Here is a 21,614-nt window from a genome sequence, read left to right on the forward strand (position 1 = left end):
TTTCTCACGCCAGTTCTACCCGGAGGCACGCTCTGAGTCTGGTCAGGAGTTTACCCTAGCAGCTCTCCCAGAGGCGGCCTAGGCGTCTTAGGGATGGGTAATGGGTGACCCATCCTTTAGGACAGTTGCCTCATCTCTCTGGACCTTCTCGCCCAGAGTTGGAAAGAAGAACAGAAGTAGCCCAGCATTGTCCCACCTGGGCAGACAATGAGTGCCCCTTTTCCTAATGGAGGGCTGGTTATGGGTCATGCATTGCTCCAATTCCTTTATTGTCTAATTTAGCCTCCTGGTGTACCTCTGAGCCTGTGAGAGACTTCCGTGTTGCATTGGGGCTCAGCACCGAGCTCTGATGCAAGGGACCAGCAAGTGACAGAGCAGGTATCCAAACCCAGATCTTTCAGTCTCCAAAGCCCAAGCCTATCATGTAATGGCAGAAAGGCCCTCTGCATTATCAGGAAGAAGGGAGAAGCAGAGTCAAAGACCCTTCTTTTACCTGCATTTTCTTAATTTTTATGCCCAAACCCTCGCTGTCTCCTAGAAGCCACCACACACTGGACAGACATGGCCCCGGGTCAACCCACTCCAGGGCCCTGGGTGAAATGTACTGGCTGCTGTGACCCCGATACGGTGAGGGGACCCAGGGGCCTCTTTGATCTCTATTTGCTTGTCCTGGACTTTGTCTCACAGAGCAGCTTCTGGGAAAGGTTTATTGTCCCCAGGCCATAATGACCTTTTGGCCTGTTTTCTGGCCTCTGTAAAAGTTGAGCTGGATCAACATTAAAATGTACCCTTGAGGTTTTCCTACACTAGTATGGATCACCTTGTGGTAGGTTGGGCACAGTGCCAAGCACTAGGGCACCACAGTGATGAAACTTGAGTGCCTTGCTGTGTTCTGTGAGCTGATGCTTGGGAAAAGGAGCTGAGGCAAGTCAAAGGAAGCCCAGTGAGTCAAAGGAGTGGTCAGAAGCTAAAGAGGAGCATGAAAGAGCAATAGAAATCTAGACGGGGTGGAGCTCATCCCCACAGGGCTTAGAACAGTGGTTCTCAACCTTCCTAATGCCGCGACCCTTTAATACAGTTCCTCATGTTTCATGGTTACAAATTGAACATAAAGCACCGTGATTAATCACAAAAACAATATGTAATTATATATGTGTTTTCCGATGGTCTTAGGTGACCCCTGTGAAAGGGTCATTCGACCCCCAAAGGGGTCGCGACCCACAGGTTGAGAACCGCTGGTAGAGTCTGTCCCTACCACCCACTCCCATTAGAATGTGAGCTCCAGGAGGGCAGGGAATTTGTCAGCCTGGCAGATGGTAGACGGGCAATAATTACTTCTAAAATGAATGATCAACATGCGCAAAGCGCTTAGAACAAATGCTCAACAAGCGGGCAGCTCCCATGACCGTATTCTGGCCGGCAACCCGGGAGTTCGCGGCGGTGGAACTGAGAGTGCGCGCAGGCCCGGCGGAGACGCTCTGGCCGCCCGGCGCCTCGGCTCTATGGCGGGTCCTCCGGCGCCGCTCTGCGCATGCTCGGGATCGCTATGGCAGCGGCGTCTCCGAGGGCCTGGGCTTTGCGCTCGCGCCCGAGCCGGGCCCTCTCGGCAGCCTCCGGCCCGGCAGCTTCTCGGGCATGAGCGGGGCCCTTCGCTGTGGCCAGCTGCCGCGCCGCACCCCGACTTTTGCCCGGCGCCGGGAACATGCCCCTGGCCGCCTACTGCTATCTGCGGGTCGTTGGTAGGGGCAGCTACGGGGAGGTGACGCTCGTGAGGCACCGGCGGGACGGCAGGCAGGTCGGCGGAGTTGGGGCCCACCCGGGGGCGGGGAACACGCAGGGGTTCGTTCGCCCAGGGCTCTGTCCAAACGTTAGATCCCGGGGTCGTCTGCAGGGGACTCACCCCGAGGGCACTTCCTCGGGGCCAGTGTCCCAGTCCACTGAGACTAGGCCATACCTTCCTGTAATACGCACCCCGAACACCCTGTACCCCTCCTTTGTGTGTTCATTGTGTGCTTGATGGACACTTCTCCGGAGCACGCTCAACGATCCCTGAGAGCAAACGTTCTCGGGACCTAACACAGCGCCTGGCAAATATTACTCCCTGAGGGACGGGCCCCATGCATATGACCTGGAGGCCAGTGGGCATGCGTAAAACTCAACTCATCACCTTTCTGCCAGCCTCCTCTCCTGACCCCTGTTTCAGTGAGTAGCACCACCAACCAGCCAGTTGCCCGTGCTGGACACCTGGGAGTCGTTATTGGTTCCCCTCTTCCCCTCACCCCCACTCATCTGTCCACTAAGCCCGCAGGCTCTTCTCCATCTCCACTGGTACCACCCCAGGCCAGGGCGTCTCCAGGTTAAACTCTTGTCCAGGCCTCCCCCTGGGCCCTCCTGCCACACGACTTGCTCTTCTCCAGTCCATCCCTTTCATTGCAATCTTAGTGATTGTTCTAAAAGTCAGGTGTAGTGTCACTCCTTTGCTTAAAGCACTTTGTCTCAACTTCAGGATAAGGAGCCAGCCAGTTCTTTATTTTTTCTTTTCTTTTCTTTTTTTTGAGCCAGCCAGTTCTTTAATGTGGATTATAAATAAGTTGACCATATAATATATTGCACAGACTGGGACAAGTTTGAAGCTGAAAGGAGGTGCCATTGATAATTACACCAACACAAGGGGGCTGCCCCAGGCAAGCTTCCAGAGGCCCACCTAAGTATAGGACTCTCACCTGCCCTTCTTTGTCTCGGGTGCTGGTCACTCTGCCTGGAACAAAAGCTCAGGCATAAGAGAGCTATTCAGTGGGCAGGTGAGTGTGGGTGTGTGTGAGGGGAGCAGTCATTGGGTTTTTGAGTTGAGGATAGCCCCTCACATTTGAGCAGAAGTTTACATTTTACAAAGCACAATTATATATGTGTTCGTTGAGTGATAATTGTGTGGTCTTTTGATTGATTGAGGGTAGTGTATTAGGTGTGAGAGGATATTGATTTTTTTTTTTTAATGTGGGAATAATTTTGTATGTTGAGGGTCAGTGATTTTTTTAACCTTATTGGGCTATGGATCCCTTTGAAAACTTCATGCAACCCATGGATCCATTCTGTCTGAAGAATTTTTTTGTGTGACTACCCTGCTATTAGTCTAACCCAGGGGTGGGCAAACTTTTTGACTCTAGGGCCACAATGGGTTCTTAAACTGGACCGGAGGGCCGGAACAAAAGCATGGATGGAGTGTTTGTGTGAACTAATATAAATTCAAAGTAAACATCATTACATAAAAGGGTACGGTCTTTTTTTTTTTTAGTTTTACTCATTTCAAATGGGCCGGATCTGGCCCGCGGGCTGTAGTTTGCCCACGGCTGGTCTAACCTGTAAAAAGTACTATTAATGACAGCAGTTATTTTTTTCTCAATTTTGTGCTTTTTGAATAATAAAACGAGTAGGTTATTGGACAGGTTCCAGAAGATTAATTTTGAGGACATTCAGGAGAGCGCTAAATACTTCTGAACCTATAAAGCTGTATGTTTATTTTTTACATTGTAAAAACACATGTTTTCTTTGTAGTATGTCATCAAAAAACTGAACCTGCGAAATGCCTCCAGCCGAGAGCGGCGAGCTGCTGAACAAGAAGCCCAGCTCTTGTCCCAGCTGAAGCATCCCAATATTGTCACCTACAAGGAGTCCTGGGAGGGAGGGGACGGTCTGCTGTACATCGTCATGGGCTTCTGCGAAGGAGGTGATCTGTACCGAAAGCTCAAGGAGCAGAAAGGGCAGCTCCTGCCTGAAAGTCAGGTGGTGGAGTGGTTTGTTCAGATCGCCATGGCTCTGCAGGTACTGTCCAGACTCACAGAATCCTGCTTGCTCCAAGGGGCCAGGGGGAGGGCAGGTGGATTTTAGGGAAATTCTTCCCAAAATGTGTACGTGAAAAAAATGGATTTTTTTGCAAATCCATTTGTGAAGTGGACCCGGTTGCTCATATTGTAGCATTGGAATGTTTCTGAATGAGTGATATCCATATTGAAGTAGACATGGGTTTCATGTCTAATTGGAGGAAAAGCCAATTCTCCATTTAATATTTATACCAAAGTCCATTTTAAGGGCCCTGAGTTGACAGAGAGCAAAGAATGACCATGCTTGTTATCAGCTGGTCAGCTGTGTCATACTGAAAGGTGGTTGGGCTAATGAATATGCTTAAACCGTTGGATTTGGGGCTTTAACCTTGTGGCAAAGTGAGTGGAAAGGTAAAACATGTTTGTGGTTTAACATACACATATTCAGTAGCGAGACTGTTTACGAAATCCTCTGGATTTGGACAGACTTGTCCAGAATTAGTTGACCTTGTAGTTTAAATTCTAGGATACTCTCTCTAAATAAACGTGAACTTGTTGTATTTGAAAATATTATTAAGCTGAAGAGTCTATGAATCTGAGAGGAAAGTGCCTCTGACCTTGTAAAGTTGTTTTTTTCTCCTCAGTGGGAGTTTGTAAGCACTAAACGATATAATGGTTAATGAACAATTGTGAAAGATACTGGAATTTTTTACTTTTTAAAAAGGCAATTGTCTACCTTTAATATATGCTCTAGTACACATGTGTATGGTGGGTGGCTGCTGAGCATTTGGGGAACCCCAGGTGCCCGGGGTTTGCCTGTGCTCAGTACTCCTCTGTGAAATTGTCTTGAGCCCACCGGTGAACTTTTGAGGCCTCAGAGGTGGCCCGAGGGTCAGGGCCAGGTTCACCCAGCCAGGGCCCATGGGGAAGCATGTGGCTTCTGTTGAGTCTGCGGACATGGTAGTTCTTGCAGTGGACATTGTGGGTGATGTTGTTCAGGTCTTGGAGGTGGGAGCATGGGCTGCCTGTGCAGCTGCTGCGTCTGGAGCGTGGGCCCCTGCCCCAGGCCCGGTGGGGTGGACTTCTACACCGTGGACTTGACCAGTGTGTTCACCATCATGCACTTGCCCCAACCCACTCTGCCCAGCACTGCCCACCCCACTGCCGTTGCTGCCATCACAGTTGCTATTGCTGAGCTCACCCTTTTTATTTTATTTTAATGTATAATTGTTTTTTAATTTCCTGTGTTTTGTTGTTTTGTTTTTCTTAGAGAGAGAGGAAGGAAGAGAGAGAGAGAGAGAAACATTGACTTTTTGTTCCACTTATTTATGCATTCATTGCTTGATTCTTGTATGTGCTCTGACCAAAGATCAAACATGCAACCTTGGCGTATAGGGACAATGTTCTACCAAATGAACTACCTGGCTAGGGCAATTTTTTTACTTTGGAAAGTTGTAAATCAGACTTTTTATTTAGAGACTATAAAACAATAGTGTTTTGATATGTAGATAACTATGGCTCTTTAACTCATGTAATTATTAATGGTATATAAGAAGTCAGGAGTAAATAAGTAGATAGGTATATCTATACTTAGTGAAATTTTATTTCTCTTTTCAGTATTTACATGAAAAACACATCCTTCACCGAGATCTGAAAACTCAAAATGTCTTCCTAACAAGAACAAACATCATCAAAGTGGGTGACCTAGGAATTGCCCGAGTGTTGGAGAACCACTGTGATATGGCTAGCACCCTCATTGGCACACCCTACTATATGAGCCCTGAGTTGTTCTCAAACAAACCCTACAACTATAAGGTAGGACAATATGCCAGCTCACCTGTCTCTAGGACAGTATTCATGATTTCAAAGCTCATCAGAATAGTTATGTCAAAGAATTCTCTGTGAATTGGTGTAACGAAAATGTCTTTTTCTTTTTAGGAGGAAAAATGTAAATAAGGCATTCTGATATATAACCATTTACTGTTTTTCTTTTCTAGTCAGATGTTTGGGCTCTGGGATGCTGTGCTTATGAAATGGCCACCCTGAAGCATGCTTTCAATGCAAAAGACATGAATTCTTTAGTTTATCGGATTATTGAAGGAAAGGTAAAGAAAATTCTGGAACTAATTGTTTTAAATATTTGGAGCAATGTTAATTTAATGCAGCTTTATAAGTTGCTACTGACAAATGTGAGTAATCATTATTATTGGGTGGATAATTAAGAACGGTGGGTCTCTTCTGTGGGAAAGGTTGAATTGGAGGAGAAGGAATTGATCATTTCTTAATATTAATTTGTAAAAGTAGCTTAATGGCTCCAAGGAATTGGCTTTTTGAAAACCACTATGTATAGCCACAGGATGTGCAGTGCCCTAAGGGACTATTGGTAGCTTCTCCTAAACAGCTTATGGTCAAATGAGCCCCATTTAAAATGAGTCCATTCTTGCTTGGCTGATGTTGCTCAGTGGTTAGCATTGATCCTTGAACCAAGAGTTCCCTGGTTCGAGGCCCAATCAGGGCACATGCCCAGGTTGCGGGCTCTGTCCCCAGTAGGAGTGTGCAGGAGGCAGCTGGTCGATGTTTCTCTCTTACTGATGTTTCTATCTCTATCCCTCTCTCTTCCTCTGTCTCTAAAATCAATAAAAACATTTAAAATAAGTAAATAATTAAAATGAGTCCATTCTATTTGAACTTGTTCCTTTGATACCAGAGTGACCAACTTTATATGTTAGTTCCATGAGGTTAGTTGCCCTCTGCAGTGTCAGGCATCCATATACCAACAAGTTTAAGGCTATAAATGACCTACTGATTTAATTTAATCAAATTAAAAATAATTTTTAATTTGAGAAATATTAAATTGTTTAATATTTAAAAATTAGATATTGAAAAATACAAAAGAAGTAAAAGTCTTCCATAATTATACTATTTAAAGAATCAAACAAGAAAGGAGTGAAATTCCCCTCTCCTATCCATTTTAATCCCCTGTAGATAACCATTGCCAACAATTTGGTACATGGCCTTCCTGGCTTTTTCTTGTCTTATATAGATATAACTCTAGGTGTATATATGCACATATACACACATCTATAATAATAAAAGCATAATATGCTAATTAGACCGGACAGCTGAACTTCCTTCCAGACGAAGCCGTGGGGATGGGGGCCAAGGCAGAGGTGATTAGGGGCAATCAGGCAGGCAGGCAAGTGGTTAGGGGCAATCAGGCAAGCAGGTAGAGTGGTTAGGGGTGATCAGGCAGGCAGGCAGGCAGGCGAGCGGTTAGGAGTCAGTGTTCCCGGATTGCGAGAGGGATGTCCGACTGACGGTTTAGTCCCAATCCCGCTGTGGGATCAGGCTTAAACGTCAGTTGGACATCCCCTGAGGGATCCCGGATTGCGAGAGGGTGCAGGCCAGGCCAAGGGACCCCACCGATGCATGATCGGGGCCTGGGAGGGGCCACGGGAGGGTTCCAGGGGTGTCTGGCCTGTCTCACTCAGTCCTGATTGCCGGACCCCAGCAGCAAGCAAACCTACCAGTTGGAGCGGCTGCCCCCTGGTGGTCAGTGCACATCATAGCAACTGGTTGACTGTCTGCCCCCTGGTGGTCAGTGCACATCATAGCGAGCGGTTGAGTGGCCTTAGCATATCATTAGCATATTACACTTTGGTTGAACGGATGACTGGACACTTAGTATATTAGGCTTTTATTATATAGGATATTCCCTATGCTGAACTTTACATCTTCATGACTATTCTGTAGCTATCAATTTGTACTTCTTAATCCCTTCACCTTTGTCACCCACCCCGCCAGCTGCCCTCCCATCTTTTTCTGGAGTTTTGTTCTGTTCTTTCATTTGGGACATGTTTCTTTGTCTCTTCATTTTTGCAGCATCCCTGTGTTTGTTTCTATTATCAGGTAGAGTTGCTATGTCTTCTAGGCTTGGTAGAGTGGCCTAATGTAGTAGGTGTTCTATAGGGTCCTATGGCACAGCCTCTCTGATCACCCAGGCTGGACACTCCAGGTGAACTCCCTATGTGGGCTGTGTACGCCCTCCTGTTGTAGTTGAACCTTGATTGCTGTTAGTGCATCAGTGGGAGGGATTTACCCCCAGGATGATCCGCTGCAAGGATTGACTACAACCATCAACCTCTGACTACTGTGGAGGATCAGCTATGTGGTGGTCCACTCCACAGAGCAGGACTTACTTCAGCAGGGCTCTGGTGCCTGCTGAGTCTGCCCCTTGAGTGTGTCACTTGTGGAGGTGATTGGGTGGTGGTGCTTTGACATGGTCTGAAACTGTCCACTGGGTGTGCTGGCTCTGGGCCCTCCCAGGAGGTACAGGCCAAGGTTAGGCACCACCTGTGTTCTGCCCAGGACCACATGACATGAGCTACAAAGTAATCTGCAGATGGCCACTACTTGTGCTGGACTTAGAGGATCTCAGGTGAGACCAAGCTGTGAACCAAGGCCAGGTGCTGCTAGTCCCAGGCATTGTTGGGTCATTTAGTGAGAGGTGTGGGGCTTACTGAGGCCAGATGCTGCTTTTTTGAGAGGTTTTAGGAAAATCTGAAGCAAGAGCCAAGACAGGCCATTCTTATGAAAAACCACTGGAAACAGCTTGAGTGGGCTCAAACGTTGGGTAGGGCAGGGCCTCAGGGGGTCACCAGGGAAAAGCAAACAGTGTGAGTGAGGTTGATGGAATCGCCCACCTGCCAGCTTTGTGGGAGAATGGAACAGTGGCCTCTGCCAGGACTTTTGTCTGGGAGAAAACTGCCCCTCCCAGCTGTCACCCTGATGCCAGCCATTCAGTTTCTCCCTGTATGTCTCTGGTGCCTTTCAAGCTGCTGCCCCAGTACTGGATCTCAGACAATGAGTCTGAGTAAGTCTGTGTGTGGGCCCTTTAAGAGGAACTGCCTGGGACTCCAGCCAGGCCTCTGTCCCCCCTGGTCTCACTCTGTACTGAGTTTTACAGCCAGAGGCTGTGGCAACTCTCTTCCTGGCACTGGAACCCTGGAACCTATTGCTCCTCAGGAAGACCTCTGCAGCCAAAACATCCCTCCTGATTTTTAACCGCCACACATTAGTGTGGGACCAGCCTGTTCCGCATCTCCTCCCCTCCTACCAGTCTCTTCGTGGCTTCTTCTTTAATTTCCTAGTTATAGGACTTCCATTCAACCAGATTTCAGGTGGTCCTGAATAATGGTTGTTCTTTAGTTTAGTTGTAATTTTACTGTGGTGTGGCAGGATGTGAGTACCATGTTTACCTCTGCTGCCATCTTGACAGGATGTCTCATGCCCTTATTTCTGAAGGAGGGAGTCCTCAAATGGGAATGCTGGTTTGAAGAATATACTTTTACAACCTTACAACTTGCTGTTATAACCAGGATATCAGTATGCTTCCTATAGACTAATACTGGTTATTTTATGCTTATGTGGATAATGACTTAAAATAAATATTGGAAAACTCTATCTTCATTTACTTTGCTTCACAAGACGATTCGTCATAATTGTAGTATTTCTCTTTGTAGCTGCCACCAATGCCGAAAGATTATAGCCCAGAGCTGGCAGAACTGATAAGGACAATGCTGAGCAAAAGGCCTGAGGAAAGACCCTCTGTAAGGAGCATCCTGAGGCAGCCTTACATAAAGCGCCAAATCTTCTGCTTTTTGGAGGCCACAAAGGCGTAAGATACTTCCCTTGCAAGTAGCTGGGCTATTTAGATGGAGTAAAAGAGGGTGGTTTCTATAATTTTAATGTGCAAGAATTTATGGTGAGTTCCTTTTAAACATGAAGTGAAATTGCATGATTAGAACATATGTTGAGATTTGCTTAATTGCTAAAATCAGATATTGAAAGAACCATTCAGAGAATCACTTTAACGTTCCTCAGGGGATTCCAAGACATATTGAGTATGATTCTCTTAAAAAGGTATGTGTTTTAGAAACCATTTTAAAATAAGAGATTATCAAAGAAACCTATTACATTATTTACTATGTAAGATAATAGTCACATCTAAAATATAGTGCTCAGATTTCTGAGACCTTCATAAGCTTCCCTCTTCACTCATGACTTCTCAAGAGAAAGAGAATTATTTTCTTTGACTTGCAGGTCCTACCTTCACTGAGCAGGTATTCCAGAATCTAAACCTTGAGGCTAAGCAAGGCCTTCATGATCTCTGCTTTGTGACATGTTAAATTTGGGAGACAAGTCCCCAGGGATAAAGGACTACCTTTTTGTTTACATTGTCTCTAATTTCCCACCAAACAGAACTTTGACCTTCAGTCTCCAGTGCTAGTCTTCATGCTTCTCTTGAATTTTTCAGAGGTTTAGCCCTGTTGTAGAAACGTCACACTAGAACAATTGGGGATAGTGTTTCTATATATATTTATTCTGCAAGTCAAGGCTGAGTATTACCAATCATTTTTACTCTCAAACTTCGCAAAGCAGTTGTGGTAGTATTTCAAACATATGAAACTTGAAGATGAAAATTATCCTGGTACTTCTATATGTGAGGCAATTTCTCAGAGATTTTTTTTTTAATCCTCATCTAAGAATATGTTTATTGATTTTAGAGAGAGGGAGTGGGGGTGGAGGGAGAAAGAGAGAGAGAGAGAGAGAGAGAGAGAGAGAGAGAGAGAAAGAAAGAGAGAGAAACATCGATATAAAGAGAAACATTGCCTCCCATATGCACCTTGACCAGGGATTGAACCTGCAACCTACGTATGTGCCCTGATTGGGAATCGAACCCACAACCTTTTAGAGCACGGAACAATGCTCCAACCAACTGAGCCAGGCGGCCAGGGCAATTTCTCAAAGATTTTTATTTTGGAAAAATTTTGTATTTACAGAAAAGTTGGAGAGATGGTACACAGACTTTCTATATACCTGCCATGCAGTTTCTCCTAACATTACCATGGTACTTTTGTTAGTACTAAGAACCCTCATCAGTACCTTACTGTTGGCTAAACAAACTCCAGACTTTCATCAGATTTCCCCAGTTTTTCCACTAATGTCTTTTTCTATTTCAGGATCCAATCCAGGATATCATATTACATTTAGTCCTCATGTCTCCTTAGTTAGGTTGGGTCTGGGACAATTTTCACTTTCTTTGTTTTTCATGACCTTGATTGTTTTTGAAGAGTACTGATCAAGTGTTTTGTAGAATTACCTGGTTTTTAAAAGACTGTTCTCTATAAATTAAGCAATTCTGTAAGGGAATGTTATACATACACACATTTTCTCATATATCTGTCATCTGCAATATATTGATAATATAAAGAAAAAACTTTTCATTTTAATTATATTGATAACTTTTTCTTTTCTTCCTCATAAAGAAAAACCTCCAAAAATAATATTAAAAATGGTGACTCTAAATCCAAGCCTGTTTCTTCAATGTTTTCTGGAAAGGCTGAATCAAATCATGAAGTAGTTCCCCCACAACCACAGTCTTCTGAGGGCTCCAAGACATATGTAATGGTATGTTTCTTTTTAAAAGGATACATGTTTAGAAATTGTATTAAAATGATAGCTTATATAAATAAGTTACTTTATGTGAAGTGATTAGGCTTTACTGGAGATTCTGTTATGTAATTAATTGTGTATAGTAGAGAAAGAATGCTGGTGAAGGTGATTTCGTTTAGCTCACTTTATTCAAAGTGGGCTGTCAAACTTCATGAAGTCAGTGCTGTAATAACTTCATTCTAAGAATTTCTTTTATTGAGGTGAAATTTATATAACAAAGTTAACCATTTTAAAAAAATCTTTATTATTCAAAGTATTATATGTGTCCCTCTTTCCCCCATTAACCCTTTATAGCAAAGTTAACCGTTTTAAAGTGAACAATTAATTGCATTCAGTACATTCACAGTGTTGTGAAACCACCGCCTCTATCTAGTTCTAAAACATTTTCACGTCACTCCAAATGAAACCCCATACTTATTAGTCATCCTCATTCCTATCTGGCCCCTGAAAACCACCACCAGTGTGTTTTCTGTCTCTTATGGGTTTGCTAGATATTTCATATAAATGGAATCATACAATATGTGACCTTTTGTGTCTTGGCTTCTTTCAGTTAACATAATGTTTTTGTATCAATACTTCATTTATATGTATGTGTGAATAATATCCCATTGTATGTATATACCACAATTTGTTTATCCATTTATTCATTGATAGATATTGGGTGGTTTTCACCTTTTGGTTATTGTTATGAACATTTGTGTACAATTCTTTATTTTCTCCTAGTAATTAATTTTTAATATTTATTGATTTGAGAGAGAGAGAGATAGAAACATCTATTTGTTGTTCCATTTATTTATGCATTCATTGGTTGGTTCTTGTATGTGCCCTACCTGGGGATCAAACCTGAAACTTTGGTGTAATGGGACAATGCTCTAACTAACTGAGCTACCTGGCCAGGGCCTGCTTTCAGTTCTTTTGGGTATATTCCTAGGACTTGAAATTTGGTAATTCTATCTTTAACTTTTTAAAAAAATATATGTTTTTATTGATTTCAGAGAGGAAGGGAGAAGGAGAGAGAGATAGAAACATCAGTGATGAGAGAGAATCATTGATCAGCTGCCTCTTCCATGCCCCCCACTGGGGATCAAGCCCACAATCCGGGCATCTGCCCTGACCAGGAATCAAACCGAGACCTCCTGGTTCATGGGTTGATGTTCAACCACTGAACCACACTGACTGGGCGAGCCATTTTTAAGTGTACCATTTAGTAGCCTTAATTATATTCAAAGTGTGGTGCAACCATCACCACTATCTTCTAAAAACACTTTCATCATTCCAAACAAAAACTCTGTACCCATTAAGCACTAACTCTACATTTTCCCCCACTCCCAGGCCTTGTTAACCTCTATGAATTTGCCTGTTCTAGGTATCTTATATAAGTAGAACCATACCATATTTATTCTTTTGTGTCTGACTTATTTCACTTAGCATGTTTTCAAGGACTACACATGTTGTAATATGTATCAGAACTTCATTCCTTTCTATGGCTTTGTAATGTTCCACTATATGTATACCACATTTTGTTTATCCATTCATCTGCTAATAGACATTTGGGTCTTTTCCACCTTTTGGTCATCGTGACTAATGCTGCTATAAACATTGGTGCACAAATACCTGTTTGAGTTCCTACTTTCAGTTCTTTGGGATATGTACCTAGGAGTGGGATTGCTGGGTCATCAGGTAATCCTATGTTTAACTTTGTGAGGAACCTGTTGTTCCATTTTGAGTTAATTTGTTTATATGGTGTGAAGAGTGCTGTAATAACTTGGAAGCATTTCACTTAGGATGAAGACAAAGGTTTATCCCAGGAGAAACACATAGTCATTGACCCCTTGAAGACACCTGCAAGTCTGAAAGGCCACACCTGCAAAGCAGACATGAGCAGTACCACAGAATCACTAGCTACAATCAGTAGAGTGAACATTGACATCTTACCTGCAGAAAGGAACTTGAGCGACGGGTTAGTTCAAGAGAATCAGCCAAGATACATAAATGTCTCTAATGAGCTAGAAGGTAAATGTAATATTTCTCAAGTGAAGGAGAGGCTGCAGGATAACACTAAGTCCAGCACTCGACCTGGAAACCTAATTCCTACGTGGTCCTCTAACAGTGTCACTGAGGAAAGAAAAGAGAAGCCTCTGCAGCCCCTAAACAAAGACCAAAAGCCAAAGGACCAGGTGAGTGATGTGCATGAGGTGTTCATCTCAGAAGACTGGAAAGTGTGGTTCCAAAGGCGTGGGGTGTGTTATTTGGTTGTATTCTAGTTGTGGTTTTAGGAAAATCAGCTCTTCAGTGTACCCGTTTAAACACAATGGAAACCAAAGGATGAGACCCAGGGATTCTTAGGTGCCTTCAGTGCCCTGGCATAAGGTACTTGGGGGAAGCATGCTATTTGTTTGTTTTTTTTCCTATTTCAGTATCATCATTCTTCCTTAGTCTCCAAGTGGATAGGTAGTTCCAACACTTAGATAATATCACATTCCTTCTTGCTTTTGAAAAGTTAGTGGAAAAGGAAGGAAGGAAGGAAGGAAGGAAGGAAGGAAGGAAGGAAGGAAGGAAGGAAGGAAGGAAGGAAGGAAAAAAATTAGTGGATTGATCTGATTTCTTAAGGAACCAAAGGGGAAGGAAGAAGAGAAGATAGAAAAGAAATAAAAGTAACCAAAAAAAAGGAACAAGGATTTTGAGACTGAGAGACTATTCTGAGTATATTTAATGGCCATCTTCTACTTGAACTTGGAAAGAAACCTAAATTAGATGACGCATGGTAATAGCTGAGGATGAGAGAAAAAAACAGAATATTTAATTAACTTTACTCTTTTTGTGTAAAATATTTTATAAATAGATTTAATAGGTATATTGACTATATTTTTATAATCTATGCTATATATATTTGGATTTGATACATTATATATTTTATTTAACATCATTTAATATAAACATTAAAACTATTTTATACATTTATATTCAGATGTTTTTAATAAAGTTTTGTTTTTATGAAAAAGAACAAGTATACTGCTTTTATCATTTAAAGTCATTGGATTAAACCAAAATATAGTCTTAAGCTTTCTTTGGACACTGGAATCCTTAGTACCTTATAGATAAAGTTTTGTGTGTCTTACTTGTTCTGCTTGGCTGTCAAATTAAATTCAAGTTCACTTTTTTAAAAATATATTTTTATTGATTTCAGAGAGGAAGGGAGAGGGAGAGAGAGAGAGAAACATCAGTGATGAGAAAGAATCATCAATTAGTACCTCCTACATGCCCCCACTGGGGATGGAGCCTGCAACCCGGGCATGTGCCCTGACTGGGAATCTAACCATGACCTCCTGGTTCATAGGTCCACTCTCAACCACTGAGCCATGCCGGCCAGGCTTTTATAAAAAATTTTAAGGTGCCAATTCACTGGTTTTTATTATATTTATAAACTTCTGCAATCATTACTACTGTCTAATTCCAGAACTTTTTCATCACCTCAAAAAGAAACCCCATATCTAATGATAGTCACGCTTCATTTCTCCTTGCTCCCAGCCCCCAGCTCCTGTTGTCTATTCGGATTTGCCCATTCTGAGCATTTCATATAAATAGAAGAACCATATAATACAGCATATGGTCTTTTGTGTCTGGCTTCTTTTACTTAGCATAATGTTTTCAAGGTTTATACTTGTAGTATGTGCCAGTATTTCATTCCTCTTTATTGCCAATTAAAGTCCACTGTATGTATGTATCATATTTTATTTCTTCATTCCTCAGTGGATGAACAGTTGGGTTGTTCTCACTTTTTGGCTACTATGGATAATGCTGCTATGAACATTCTTGTACAAGTTTTTAGTGTGGATGTTCACTTCTCTTGGGTATATACCTAGTTGTGGAATTGAGGGGTCAGATGGTAACTCTATGTTTAACTTTTTGAGGAATTGCAAATTGTTTTTCAAAGCAATTACATCCTTTTACTTCCTACCAGCAATGTATGAGAGTTATAATGTCTCCACATCTTCACCAACACTTTTTTTTTTCTAGCCATCCTAGTGGGTGTTAAGTGGTATCTTATTGTCGTTTTGCTTTGTATCCTTAATGACTAATGATGTTGAGCATCATTTCATGTGCTTTTTGGCCATTAGTGTACCTACTTTGGAGAAATATCTATTCAGATCCTTTGCCCATTTTTTAGTTGGTTTATCTTTTTGTTGTTGAGTTATAAGAATTCTTTATTCTAGATGTCAGTCCCTTATAAGATATAAGGTTTGAAAATATTATCTCTCATTCTGTGGGTTGTCTTTTCACTTTATTTTTAGTTTATTTTATTGATTTTTGAGAGAGAGAAATATCGATGTCAGAGAGGAACAATTGGCTGCCTCTACACATGCCCTGACCAGGAATTGAACCTGCCACCTCCTGGTGCATGGGGTGACCATCCAACCAACCGAGCCACACCGACCAGGTTGTATTTTCACTTTCTTGATAGTGTTCATAGAAGCACTACAGTTTTTAATTTTGTTCATTTTTAATGATTGAAGATCCATGAGGGTGAAATTTGGGGGAAGGAGAAATCTGGCTGGATAATTCATGCTTGTTTTAATAGCCATGTAATCAGAATCAATGTGCAGAAGACATTTTCTGAAATAGTCTAAAATAATCTATATCTCATTAGATGGTAGTGTCAATAGAACAAAGTCTTGCCACAGAATATGTTCTCTGCAATCTGCAGTTAATTAAGCAGAGGGACAAATTGTATTTAAAGACATGTTTCAAGAATATCAACACCATTATTTTTCTAATACAAAGTTTTTTCCCCATAATGCATGTGACTCCTTTTTTTTTCCTCTGTGGTACTTGATTGCAAAGAATTTTTAAAATAGGGAGAGTCCTCATCACAGAATTTTAGTTATTTCTGGAATGTGCCTTAGGTCCCTACATACCATCTTCTTTTCACTGTTCTCTGAGATTTCACCCTGTGGTTTCATTCATTATAGCTAAGGCTTTGTTGTAAATTAAACAGAAATTCTTGGGTAGAGGTAACTCACATCTTTCTTCTTTCCTCCTTCTCTTCTTTTCCTTCTATCCCTTCATCCTTTTGTCCCTGTCTCCCTCCCAACCAAAATATCAGAAGACCTCAACATTTCTGGTTGAAGTTGAAGTAGAGAACTTGAGGCACCATTGGCACCTTTGCCCACCCCTTGCCCACTCAAGGTCAGCAAAGCACTTGTAGATTCAGGACAACCCTGGGGCTCCCACTCACCTAGATAATAGGGAAGCCACGGGGGAGTCTTCCTCACTTTTGCGCAGTGCATGGGACACTGCGTCATGCCCTCTAATTGCTCCAACAATGAATTAAATCTAGACCTGCTGGCTGAGAATTATGGAATTTGAAACTGGTTTGACTGTGTTGAGCTGGCTGACAAGGAAATATTGATTCAAATAGAATAAGGTTTGACTTTTCATGGTGTGATGAAGTACTGGGCAGACATGGGTTCAGGTCCTAACTTTGATTCAGAGCTGTGGTGGGACCCTGCATAAATCATCTAATTGTCGTAGCCTCAGTGTCTTCACCTTAAAACAGGGACAATAATACTTCATTGGATTGCTGAGAGGAAAAAGATTTTAATTGTGATGAAATACAATTTTGTCCATTTTGTTGTTGTTGCTTGTGCTTTTGGTGTCATGAATAGTTACCCCTATGTTGTCTTCTAAGAGTTTATAGTTTTAGTTCTGACATTAGGTCTATGATTCATTCTGAGTTAATTTTTATGTATAGTGTAAAAAAAGGTCCAACTTTATTCTTTTGTATGTAAATATCCAGGTATCCCAGTACTTTTCATTAAAAGACACTGGGCCCCATGCACGAAATTTGTGCTAGAGTAGGTCTTCCTTGCCCTGGCTGCTGGCACCGGCTTCCCTCTGGCCACTGGCAGGCACCCGGGACCTGGGCAGCCTCGGCTTCATCTGGAAGGTCGTCTGGTCTAATTAGCATATTACACTTTTATTATTATAGAGGCCTGACGCATGAAATTCGTGCAAGAGTAGGCCTTCACAGCCGCGGTGGCTTCCTGGATCCCTCCCTCGCAGCCATAGAAGCTGCCTTGATCCCAGAAGGATGTGCGGTCTAATTAGCATATTATGCTTTTATTATAGATTATTCTTTCCCCATTGAATTTTCTTGGCACTCTTGGTGGAAATCAGTAGACCATAAATGTAATGGTTTATTTCTAGACTCTCAATTCTATTTCACTGGTTTATGTGTCTATCCTTATGTTAGTAAAACCCTGTTTTAAATATTGGTAGCTTGGCAGTAAGTTTTGAAGTTGGAAAGTTTGAGTCTTCTAACTTTATTCTTATTTTACAATATTGTTTTGACTATTTCAGGTCCTTTGCATTTCCATGTGAATTTTAAGATCAGCTTGTCAATTTCTGGGGGGGAAAAAAGGGGGGGATTTGATAGGATTACATCGAATCTGAGGTTCATTTGCAGAATATTGCTATCTTAATATACAGAGTGGGGCAAAAGTAGGCTTATAGTTGTGAGTATGTGGAACAGAATTTATTCTTGTATTATTGTTTATTAATTATTGTATTATTTTATACAAACAACTGTGAATCTACTTTTGCATGACCCTGAATGTCTTCAAACACATGGACATGAAATGTCTTTTAATTTATTTAGGTCTTCTTTAAATTCTTATAATGATGTTTTATTGTTTTTAGTTTGCACTTATTTTGTGAAATTTATTTCTTTGTATTTTATTCCATTTGATACTATTGTAAATGGAATTGTTTTCTTAATTTCATTTTCAGAGTGTTCATTGCTTGTGTATAGAATTACAATTGATTTTTGTATATTAATCTTACACCACACAGCCTTTACTGAACCCCATTATTGGTTCTAATAATTTTTTTATAATGGATGCCTTAAGATTTTCTGAATATAAGATCATGTCATCTGTGAACAGAGATAGTTTTACTTCTTCCTTTCCAATCAGGATTGTTTTTATTTCTTTTTCTTGCCTAATTGCTCTGGCTAGAACCTCTATTACAATGTGTAAATAAAAGTGTTGAGAGGGAACATTTTGTTTTGTTCCTGAGCAAATTAATTTGTTACATAAGCGTTTTTTAAAAAGTACATCTCAAATATGTTTTTATTGGTTTTTAGAGTGAGAGGAAGGGAGAGGGAAAGAGAGATAGAAACATTGATGAGAGAGAAATATAATTGATTGGCTGCCTCCTGCAAGCCAATCAATTGGGGATCGAGCCTGCAATCTGGGCATGTGCCCTGACTAGGAATCGAATCACTCAACCATTGAACCACACCAGCCAGGCTTACATCAGGGTTTTAGAGCAGATTTTTTTGTTTGATAGAATTTTATGTCCAGCATTTCCTCTTTTTGTGTTACTATTTTTAAAAGTAGAACTTTTTTTCCAAGACAATTGGATTTTATGGAGAAATCCCCTAATCATTTATTCTGTCACTCTTGTATAAGCTTTATTTTGAACAGCCTATGCTTACTACCAGCAGAGAAACATTTACCTCATGCTTCAGAATTATATCAATCATTGTTTATTATCTTGGTTGTCTTGTTCAGCTTGAATATTATGTAGTAACTAGAGGCCTGGTGCACAAAAATTTGTGCACTCCGGGGGAAGGGGGGGTTCCTCAGCCCGGCCTGTGCCCTCTCGCAGTCTGGGACCCCTCGGGAGATAACGACCTGCTGGCTTAGGCCTGCTCCCGGGTGGCAGAGGGCAGGCCCAATCCCTAGGAGCAGCCCCTGGTCGGGCTCAGAGCAGGGCCGATTGGGGAGTTGGGGCGCCGCCCCGTCATGCACAGAGCAGGGCAGATTGGGAGGTTGTGATGCCACCCTCAGTCACGCTCAGGGTAAGGCCAATTGGGGGGTTGGGGCACCGTCCCCTGTCACACTCAAGGCAGGGTCGATGGGGAGGTTGCGGCGCCACCCCCTGTCATGCACAGAGCAGGGCCAATCAGGGGGTTGGGGCGCTGCCCCCATCACACTCAGAGCAGGGCCCATCAAGGGGTTGGGGCACCGCCCTCTATCACCCACAGAGCAGGGCTGATCAGGGGGTTGGGGCGCCACCACTCTCACACTCAGGGCAGGGCCGATGGGGAGGTTATGGCTCTACCCCATCACACACAGAGCAGGGCCCGTGGTGGTGGTGGTGGGGGGTTGGGGAGCTCCCCCCTATCAGGCACAGAGCAGGGCTGCTCAGGGGGTTGGGGCCCCGCCCCCTGTCACACACAGAGCCGAAGGGCGATCAGGGGGTTTGGGCGCTGCCCCCTGTCACGCTGATCCTGGTGCCGGGAGGCATATTACCCTTTTACTATATAGGGTAGAGGCCTGGTGCATGGGTGGGGCCGGCTGGTTTGCCCTGAAGGGTGTCCTGGATCAGGGTGGGGGTCCCCACTGGGGTGCCCGGCCAGCCTGGATGAGGGGATGATGGCTGTTTGCAGCTGGTCACACACCCTTCAGGGTGGGGGTCCCCGCTGGGGTGCCTGGCCAGTCTGGGTGAGGGGCTGAGGGCTGTTTTCAGGCTGTGGGTGACTGAAGTTCCCAACCGCTCCTTTTTTTCTTTTTTAATTCTGGGCCAGCTTTAGCTTGAGGCTTGGCTCCAGCTCTTAGGCCTCCGCGGCTGAAAGTAGGTTTCTGGCCTTTGCTTACAATGTTGCGAATCTGCTGGCTGAAGTCCGGCAGTATTTGTTACAATGTTCCTTAAACTGCCCGCTCAGAGGCCTGCAGCCGCAGGCGGGGAACGTTGGTTTCCTCCAACGATCCTCCGTCACTGAGGCAAGCAAGCCTCATGTTAGTTTCAAGCTGCCTGGCTGCCGGCCGCCATCTTGGCTGACAGTTAATTTGCATATCTTGCTGATTAGCCAATGAAAAGGGTAGTGGTCGTACGCCAATTACCATGTTTCTCTTTTATTAGTGTAGATATTGTAAAATTTAATCATTTACTATATTTTATACATAGTGTTAGGTGTACTCTTGAAAGAATAAACTTAACAAGTTATCCTATATAATAAAAGGCTAATATGCAAATCAACCGAACGGTAGAATGACTGGTCACTATGACACACACTGACTACCAGGGGGAGCTGCTCCCGGTGGTCAGTGCACTCCCACAGGGGAAACGCTGCTCAGCTAGAAGCCCTGAGCCAGGCTCACGGCTGGCGAGCACGGCAGTGTTGGCAGGAGCCTCTCCCACCTCCATGGCCATGCTAAGGCTTAGACCCACGGGGAGTGGGCCTAGGCTGTCAGTCGGACATCACCCGAGGGCTCCCAGACTGCAAGAGGGCACAGGCTGGGCTGAGGGACGCCCCCTGTCCCCGAGTGCACAAATTTCGTGCACTGGGCCTCTAGTTACCTGTAGGAGTCACTGTTTTGTGTTTGTTAGAGGATATGAATCATAGATGATGTCTTAATGATAATGACTCTTAGAAGCAATTTCACTTTGTATTAATACTACATTGTTAATTTTTCTTCCTAAAAATGTATCACATAGTAGGCTCTTGAAAAAAATTGTTGATTGAGCCATATTTAATTATTTGAAAACTTAGATATTCTGATATTAAAAATTTGTTGGAAAAATTTAAGTAGCTACTTTATTTTATTTTATTTTTAATCCTTACCGTAGGATATTTTTCCATTGATTTTTTTTTTTTTAGGGAGAGGAAAAGACAGAGAGAAACAGCAATGTGAGAGAAACACACCGATTGGTTGCCTCTTGTGTGTGCCCTGACCAGGACCAAGGTATGTGCTCTTGACTGGAATCGAACCTGGGACCCTTTGGTCTGCAGGCTGACACTCTATCCACTGAGCCAAACCGTCTAGGGCTTAAATATCTATTTTAATGTTTGGTATAAAATTAGTTTCTAAAACAGCTACCCAATAAAATGCTAAGTCCTTGCCCTGGCCAGGGTGGCTCAGCTCCTTGAACATTGTCTGTACACTGAAAGGTGGTGGGTTTGATTCCTGGTCAGGGCACATACCCAGGTTTCAGGTAGATAGATGTTTTTTTCCTCCTTCCCTCCCTCCTTCTCTCCATCCCTTCTCTTCTCTCTAAAATCAATAAAAATAGCCCTACCCTGTTTGGCTCAGCAGATAGAGCGTTGGCCTGCGGACTGAAGTGTCCTGGGTTCGATTCTGGTCAAGGGCATGTACCTGGGTTGCGGGCACATCCCCAGTAGGGAGTGTGCAGGAGGCAGCTGATCGATGTTTCTCTCTCATCGATGTTTCTAACTCTCTATCCCTCACCCTTCCTCTCTGAAAAAAATCAATA

The 21,614-nt window shown here is 43.0% G+C and overlaps 1 protein-coding gene across 7 annotated transcripts in view; it reads left to right on the top strand.

Moving 5' to 3' along the window:
• Positions 1-1,543: 1,543 nt before the first annotated feature.
• Positions 1,544-21,614, top strand: part of NEK4 (NIMA related kinase 4) — a 34,010-nt gene continuing 13,939 nt past the window's right edge. For 5 of the 7 annotated variants that reach the window (XR_009448499.1, XR_009448500.1, XM_059663307.1 and 2 more), the window contains exons 1-7: positions 1,544-1,795; positions 3,553-3,819; positions 5,436-5,633; positions 5,816-5,923; positions 9,341-9,495; positions 11,147-11,288; positions 13,118-13,510. Coding sequence is in view for 5 of the 7 variants with exons in the window: in XM_059663307.1 (XP_059519290.1) it covers positions 1,703-1,795; positions 3,553-3,819; positions 5,436-5,633; positions 5,816-5,923; positions 9,341-9,495; positions 11,147-11,288; positions 13,118-13,510 (1,356 nt within the window). In the remaining 2 variants the exon portion in view is untranslated. Of the gene's footprint in view, positions 1,796-1,831; positions 2,203-3,552; positions 3,820-5,435; positions 5,634-5,815; positions 5,924-9,340; positions 9,496-11,146; positions 11,289-13,117; positions 13,511-21,614 lie in introns of those variants that run through there. The other 2 variants (XM_059663311.1, XM_059663312.1) reach the window with 2 other exon arrangements.

Source organism: Myotis daubentonii, chromosome 14 (assembly GCF_963259705.1).
Source record: "Myotis daubentonii chromosome 14, mMyoDau2.1, whole genome shotgun sequence".
Taxonomy (NCBI): Eukaryota; Metazoa; Chordata; class Mammalia; order Chiroptera; family Vespertilionidae; genus Myotis; species Myotis daubentonii.